At 40.7% G+C, this 8,756-nt stretch overlaps 1 protein-coding gene across 2 annotated transcripts in view; it reads right to left on the bottom strand.

Annotated features, from left to right (window-relative positions):
* Nucleotides 1-311: 311 nt before the first annotated feature.
* REPS2 (RALBP1 associated Eps domain containing 2) overlaps nt 312-8,756 on the bottom strand; it is a 216,295-nt gene continuing 207,850 nt past the window's right edge. For both annotated transcript variants that reach the window (XM_023555186.2, XM_064278045.1), the window contains exon 19: nt 312-1,523. In XM_023555186.2, the coding sequence (XP_023410954.2) occupies nt 1,455-1,523 (69 nt within the window). In that variant the 3' untranslated portion in view covers nt 312-1,454. The remainder of the gene's footprint in view (nt 1,524-8,756) is intronic.

Genomic DNA, 8,756 nt, shown 5'->3' with positions numbered 1-8,756 from the left:
ACCCTTCTCTTCTGCCACTGAACTACTAATAAAGCTTGCCAATGGAATATGCAAGCATTAAAGAAATGCCTACTTTTTCTAAAAGCTCTAAACTCTACTGAAGTGGAAGACTTAATCCCACAGCTTGTGAACTTTTCCAAAACTACATCAAAAAGGACCCTAGGCTCACCGTATCTCTCTAGCCTAAGATATGAGATGTTAGTGATGTTCAGATTGGTAGGCTCTGATCCTTGGGAGGGCCAGACAACTCCCACTTTCAACTTGGGTACTGGGTTCTCCAATTTGAGCTTATTGTTTGACATCGTCTACATTGGAGTTACTTGGGTTCCTCCGAATTGGCTCTAACCCAGTCACTTCCCAAGGGTATGCTTCACAGAGAACAAAACAGTCATATATTGAGTGTGAGGACAGGCTTTCTTTCATTATTTCTTCACACCCAGTATAGTCACAATCCAGGTTAAAATAACAAAGATGAAAGTAACTACCAGAGGTTGCTGGATTGTTAGTAACAACCACTTCCCCCTTTTCCCGTGTTTGGACACATCAGTCCAAACAACAAATGTTTATCAATCCAAACAGTCTCATCGCCCTTTCGTATTTGATGGGTAGTTTCCAAACTCGTGTATTTACAGATATGCTGTCCTTATGCAGGATAAAAGTCAAGATCTGGCAACTATTTATTTAATTTGATAGGGCGAGGCAGTTAAAGCAGATTGCTCTTGCCCAAAAATTTACATGGAACGACTGAGTTATCTGGGTTGACAGCCTAGCGTGGCCAAGTTAAACAGATCATTGCCAAAACCTCTGCTTTACAGAGGTGTAAAGATCCAATGAGTCTTTGATATTCAATACAAAACAATAGTCATGTATTACTTATAGGTAGATATAATATCAAAATGGCACTAGAGAAGCAATTTTTGGCATACAGTGGTGGAGGGCACAGCGCCAGTCTAAATCTGATGCTTTTGTTTTATTTTTTGTGTTTGTTTTTATTACCATCATGCGAAAGTCTATCCAGTTGGAATCCCAATTATTCAGGAAACCAACCTACTGTATACGATATACATACAAAAATAAAACAAGCATCCTGAAGGTACTTGGTTATAAGATCTTGTACAAATCATAACTCTTTAAATAAATAATGCTCTAAGTTATTTTTTATTTGCTAGAAGATTGATTTTTGGTAAGGAGCAGCATCTAACACCTTGAGGGAACTACTTAAGAATGGGAGATAAAGTCTACCGAGAACTACAATTTCAAGTGTGACAATCAGTTGAAGTATTTTTTCCACCACAGTGAAACGTACAGGCGAAGCGCATGAGAAAAGGTGGTATGGACTCTATTCCGCTGCTCACAGCTTTGGACAGAGTCCAACATTTATGACGAGGAGGTGAGCTCAAACATTCGGAGGGAAGATCTTGGCAGGAAATGTCGCTTGAACCTTGGGAGGTCAGTCACAACACGGTGACTGGACGAAGTTGCTCCAGTTGGTTTTCCAAAGCAATACGTTCTTGATGAACCTCCTGAATTGTGCGAAACAGAGAGAAGAAAAACAAAAGAGCAAAGGGGTCATTTTCTGGGTTCATCCCTACTTCATCAGATACTCAGAAGAAACTCACAATGGGACCCACAAGCGTGTTATGTGCTGCATGACTCAAGGACAGGTAGACTGGGTGGCAGCAGATTGAAAGCTGGTGACCAGACACGGGGGTCTCATGATTTGTCATCTCTCAACTTCTTTCTGAAGATGACGAAACGCAACTGATACCCCCACCCGCCTTCGTCTCACCTGCAGTTTTAACATGATCAGTGGCTGGCAGAGAATGGCGTTAAAAAAAAAACAAGACTAACTGGAAGGGAGCAAAAAAGCCAAAGCCAACTCTCACTACTGAGAGGTGAGCCATCGGGATGAAATTTCTAGTTGCAATCCCTCACTTCTAGCCCAGTCAGGTCTGAGGGGTGAAAAGTGCACCAAAGTCTTATCCCTCCACCAAAGTCTTGTCCAGTCTCCTGCACAAAATACAACTTGAGGTGTGACTTCTGGGTGATAGGCAGAAAAAAAAGGATTAGCAACCTGCTATTTGGGAATTCAAATTTACAGCCCTAAAATAGATTAATGGGAGGGAGAGGTGGGGGAACAACATACCTGAGGCAGTCTTAAGTACAATCAGTCAAGTTAAGAAAGAATTCTATTTAAATGTTCAATTGTGAGATGCTCCAGACAGACCAGCATGCTAGTAGTCAGCACAGAACTCTACAAACATTTATTTGCCTTCTCCTTCTCCACCCATCCAATAGTCTTTGAGCATCTACCTACTATGGGCTAGACATTGCTCTAAGTGTGACGGTATCAGCCAAGAATAAGACCGATAAGACCAATGCCCTCATAGGACTTATACTCATACGGCTAGAGAAAGACAATAAGGTGAAAGAACAAGGTCATTTCAGAAGGAAATAAGTAAGGTGATGTACTAAAGAGTAACAGAGGGGACATCTGGGAGAAAGGTGGAAAGGGCAGTCAGGGAAGGCTTCCTGGAGTTGACACTATTTGAGCAGACGTGGGTGGAGTGAGGGAGTGAGCCATGTGAAGATATGGGAGAAAGTTCTTCAGGAAGACGAAACAGCAACTGCAAAGACCCCGAGGAGAAACGAGATTGGCATGTTTGATGAAGGCCAGTGTGACCAGGCAGGAAGAGCAAGGAAGACACTGGCAGGAGATGAGGTCAGAAGCAGGAACCAGGCCATCTGGGCTCTGTGGACAAGTAAGGAGTGTGGGCTTCATTCTCCATTATCTCCTGGCACTTAGCAGTTACCCATTCTTGGTTCTCTGGGCAGAAACTGCACCCTTTTCAAGTTGTGTTACATCTGGGGTCAAGTAGCAGAGGACTGATACAGAGGGGGAAAGCTCCGCAGTGTGACCCTGTCCTTGGTGCTGCAGCATCACAGAGAAGTAGGTTCCCTCCCTCTGAGTTTGGGCTCCAGCAGGCTCCATTCCTGGCAGCTGCTGCTCCAGCCCCAGCGTCCTCGGCCACTGCCAGCCTGCCCAGAGGAAGGGCATGGGGGGATGGAGAAAAAGGAGGATCAAAACCCCAAGGGGACTTCCCCATGTTCTCTGGGTTTTAAGAGTGCCCTTGTATGGTTCTCAGGCCAGAGTTAGTGGGTTTCTCCTGGATCTTCTTCTAACCGTCCCACAGTGCTCACTTCTGGGCTTCAGGCCATGTTGAGCTCAGGCCAAACCAGCAGGGGGAAAAAATGTTATTTCGGTGGAGCTTTGAATTCTGGGGTTCTTCACAGATGCGCCTGTTCATATTTACTTTTCAGAGTTTTCAGATAGGTGTCTGCACATTCTGTCTTAAGTTTTATAGTTAGGTTGGTGGGAGATAAAGGGCCATGTGTTTTCACTCCATCTTACCTGAATCAGAACTCCATTTTTCACTTTTTAACAGTAATATTGAAAGCTAGACAACAATGTCTTCAAAATTTTAAAGGAAAATTAGTTCCAACCTAGAATTCTTTGCTCAGTCACATTATCAATTAAGTGTGAGGGTAGAACAAAGTCATTTTCAAACATACAAGGTTTCAAAAAAATTTGCCTTCTTTGCACCCTTTTTTTTAGTAATTTACTCCACCAAAAAGAGGAAACACACAAAGAAAGAAGACATAAAATACAAGGAAAAGGAAATTTCTCAGATGGTGGTGAAGAAAGATTAGAAGGTGGCACCTGTGCCCCAGGTGTAGGAGGCCATGAGCACAGACTGGATCAAGTCAGAGGACTCTCAGAGAAGTTTCTTAAAGGAGGGAAATCAATAGATAACTGATTTACCTGAACGTCCTGAGATGCATAAAACTGACATACCTGGGGGTTGAACTGGTTAGAAACAAAAAAAAAACTAAGAAAACATGACAATTATTAACTCCAGGGAAAGCAAAATGTCTTCCAAGAAAAGAAAAGAATTGTGTTATACCATATAGCTCAGCTAGATATTGCTCAGTAGCGACACAGGCACATCATTTCAAGGGGAGGAGATAAATACCAAAAGAATCAGCTACAAGAATTGAAAGTAAATTGCCTCTGAGGAGTGGAAAATGAGTATGGGGGGGTGGGAGATTGTAAAGCTATTTGTAGAACAACCTTATGTAACTGTCGAAGCTTAAACTATGTACATGTGTAATATGGATGTAAACAAAAAAATAAGTAAAAAGTTTATTCAGTATTGTGCTAGAGGTCCTAGTCTTTGAAATAAAGAAAGAAAAATGAATAAAAGTCATAAAGATTGGAAGGCGAACTCTGCAAAGATGATAAGGCTGTAAGAAATCCTAAGGAATCTACAAAACTACTAAAACTAATACCTGATTTTAGCAAGGTCATGGGATATAAATTTCATATACAAACCAACTATATCTTTATATATTTGCAGCAAACAATTAGGAAATGAAATGAAAAGCCATTCAATTTACAAAATACTTGGGAATAAAATTAACAAAAGATGTGTAAGGCTTGTATGCTCTAAACTCAGAACTGCTAAGAGAAATTCTAGGAGACCTAAATAGTTGGAGAGATAAACTCTATTCATGGACTGGGAGACTCAGTATCGTTTACATGTCAATTCTTCCCAAATTGGTCTACAGATTCAGTGCTAATCCCAGCATAATCCTAATAGGCTGTTTGTAGAAACTGACACACCAATTCTAAAATTTATATGGAAACACAAAGGGCCTAGAACATCTAAAGGAATCTTGAAAAAGAACAAACCCCCCCCCCCCAAGCACAAACCCATTGCCTTCAGTAGATTCTGACTCATAGCGACCATACAGGACAGAGTAGAACTGCCTCATAGGGTTTCCAAGGAGCAGCTGGTGGATTCGAACCTTTTGGTTAGCAGCCAAATCCTTAACCACTACACCACCAGGGTTTCCAAAAAAAAAAAAAAAGAACAAGGTTGAAAAATTTACACTACTTGATTTCAAAACTTACTATAAGGCAACAGTAATCAAAACTGTGTGGTATAGGCATAAGGATCAACAAATAGATTAGAAGAACAGAATAAGAACCCAGAAATAAACCTACACTTACATGTCATTAGAGTTTTGACAAAGGCATTAATCCAAGTGAGAAATGAAAGTCTTTTCAACAAAACATACTGGGATAACTAGGTAGCAGTATGAGGAAAAAATTAACCTTGACCCTGATCTCACACCATACATAAATATCAATTCAAGATGGATCACAGACCTAAACATAAAAGTTAAAACAATAAAGCTTTTAGAAGAAAACATAGAATATCTTCATGACTGGGAGGCAGGCAAAGTTTCCCTAGACAGGAAGAAAATAATAATCCTAAAAGAAAAAAATGATAAATTAGGCTTCACCAAAATTAAAAACTTCTGCTCACAAAAAGACACCATTAAGAAAATGAATAGGGCACTTCCGATCCAAATTCCAATGACATTTTTTAATGTGATGGAGAAACAAACCACCAACTTCATATGGAAAGGAAAGAAGCCCCGGATAAATAAAGCGTTACTTAAAAAGAAGAACAAAGTGGGAGGCCTCACTCTACCTGATTTTAGAACCTATTATACAGCCACAGTAGTCAAAACAGCCTGATACTGGTACAACAACAGACACGTAGACCAATGGAACAGAATTGAGAATCCAGATATAAATCCATCCACATATGAACAGCTGATATTTGACAAAGGCCCAGTCTCAGTTAAATGGGGAAAAGATAGTCTTTTTAACAAATGGTGCTGGCATAACTGGATATCCATTTGCAAAAAAATGAAACAGGACCCATACCTCACACCATGCACAAAAACTAACTCCAAATGGATCAAAGACATAAAGTCTAAAACGATAAAGATCGTGGAAGAAAAAATAGGGACAATGTTAGGAGCCCTAACACATGGCATAAACAGAACACAAAACATTACTAAAAATGCCTAAGAGAAACCAGATTAACTGGAAGCTCCTAAAAATCAAACACCTACGCTCATTTAAAGACTTCACCAAAACAGTAAAAACACCACCTACAGACTGGGAAAAAATTTTCAGCTATGACATCTCCGACCACTGCCTGATCTCTAAAATCTACATGATTCTGCTAAAATGCAACCACAAAAAGACAAACAACCCAATTAAAAAAACAGGCAAAGGATATGAACAGGCACTTCACTAAAGAAGGCACTCAGGTGGCTAACAGATACATGAGGAAATGCTCTCGATCATTAGCCATTAGAGAAATGCAAATCCAAACTACAATGAGATTCAAAATCTCACTCCAACAAGGCTGGCACTAATCAAAAAAACACAAAATAATAAATGTTGGAGAGGCTGTGGAGAGATTGGAACACTTATACACTGCAGGTGGGAATGTAAAATGGTACAACCACTTTGGAAATCGATTTGGCACTTCCTTAAAAAGCTAGAAATAGAACTACCATACAACCCAGCAATCCCACTCCTTGGAATATATCCTAGAGAAATAAGAGCCTTTAGACCAACAGATAGATGCACACTCATGTTTACTGCAGCACTGTTTACAATAGCAAAAAGATGGAAGCAACCAAGGTGCCCATCAACGGATGAATGGATAAGTAATGGTATATTCACACAACGGAATGCTATGCATCGATAAAGAACAGTGATGAATCTGTGAAACATTTCATAACATGGAGGAACCTGGAAGGCATTATGCTGAGTGAAATTAGTCAGAGGCAAAAGGACAAATATTGTATAAGACCACTATTATAAGAACTTGAGAAATAGTTTAAACTGAGAAGAAAACATTCTTTTGTGGTTACGAGAGGGGAGAGGGAGGCTGCGTGGGAGAGGGGTATTCACTAATTAGATAGTAGATAAGAACTACTTTAGGTGAAGAGAAAGACAACACACAAAACAGGGGAGGTCAGCACAACTGGACTAAACCAAAAGCAAAGAAGTTTCCTGAATAAACTGAATGCTTCAAAGGCCAGTGTAGCAGGGGCAGGGGCTTGGGGACCATGGTTTCAGGGGACATCTAAGTCAATTGGGATAATAAAATCTATTAAGAAAACATTCTGCATCCCACTTTGAAGAGTGGCATCTGGGGTCTTAAATGCTAGCAAGCTGCCATCTAAGATGCATCAATTGGTCTCAACCCACCTGGCTCAAAGGAGAATGAAGAACACCAAGGACACAAGGTAACTACGAGCCCAAGAGACAGAAAGGGCCACATGAACCAGAGACTATATCATCCCGAGACCAGAAGAACTAGATGGTGCCCGGCTACAACCCATGACTGCCCTGACAGGGAACACGACAGAAAACCCCTGAGGGAGCAGGAGAGCAGTGGGATGCAGACCCCAAATTCTCATAAGAAGACTAGACTTAATGGTCTGACTGAGACTAGAAGCACCCCCGATGGTCATGGCCCCCCAGACCTTCTGTTGGCCCAGGATAGAAACCATTCCCAAAGCCAACTCTTCAGACATGGATTGGACTGGACAATGGGTTGGAGAGGGATGCTGGTGAGCAGTGAGCTTCTTGGATCAGGTGGACACTTGAGACTATGTTGGCATCTTCTGCCTGGAGGGGAGATGGGAGGGTAGAGGGGGTTAGAAGCTGGCAAAATGGGCATGAAAAGAGAGAGTGGAAGGAGGGAGCGGGCTGTCTCATTGTGGGGAGAGTAACTGGGAGTATGTAGTAAGGTGTATATAAGTTTTTATGTGAGAGACTGACTTGATTTGTAAACTTTCACTTAAAGCACAATAAAAATTATTAAAAAAAAAAAAAGAAAATGAATAGGCAGAACAAAGACTGGAAGGAAACATTCACGAAACATACATCTGACCAAGTACTGGCATCCAAGGTACATAAAGACCATTTACCTACAACTTGACATACACACACACACACAAAAAAAAAAAAAAAAACAAGACTAAACACTCAATTTAAAAAATGGCCAAAAATTTTTGAAAAGTCACTTCATAAAAGAAGATATATGACAGGTCAATAAGCACATGTAAAAGTACTTAAAATAAAAGCTACATCACCACGAGACTGCCTAAAAATAAAAGGAATAATAACACCAAAAGAAAAACAAGTCTCTTGGCGAGAATGTGGAACAATTCGAACTCTCAGGCACTAGTGAAGGGAGTGCAAAACGCTACAACACTTTGGAAAAAGTTCTGACAGTTTCTAATAAAACTGATCACATACACTTAACCATAAAACAAACAAAAAAAACAAACTCATGGCTGTCGAGTCGATTCCGACTCATAGCGGCTCTACAGGAACAGAGTAGAACTGCCCCATAGGGTTTCCAAGGAGTGGCTGGTGGATTCCAACTACCGACCTTTTGGTTAGCAGCCTCAATTCTCTACCGCCGCACCACCAGGGCTCCACACTTACCTTATGACCTACTAATTCCAATCCTAGGTATTTGCCTAAGAGAAATGAGAATATATTTCAACACAAAGACTTGTTGAAGAATGCAGCTTTATTCATAATAGCCAAAAACTAGGAACGGCGCAGGTGTCCATCAATAGAACTAATCACCAAATTGTGACACATTCACTCCATGGACTACTACTCAGCAACGAAAAGGAATGAACTACTCATACATGCAACAATATCAATGACTCTCAAAACCAGACTAAATGAAAGAAGCTTTACACCAAAGGACATACTGTAGGATGCCATTTACACAAAGTTATAAACAGACAAAACTATGGTATGGGTGCGTCTGGTGGGAACTGACTGGGGAGGAACAGGA

This window comes from Loxodonta africana, chromosome X (assembly GCF_030014295.1).
Source record: "Loxodonta africana isolate mLoxAfr1 chromosome X, mLoxAfr1.hap2, whole genome shotgun sequence".
Lineage (NCBI taxonomy): Eukaryota > Metazoa > Chordata > Mammalia > Proboscidea > Elephantidae > Loxodonta > Loxodonta africana.
The sequence above is the reverse complement of the archived record's forward strand: the minus strand, read 5'-3'. Positions and strand labels throughout refer to the sequence as shown.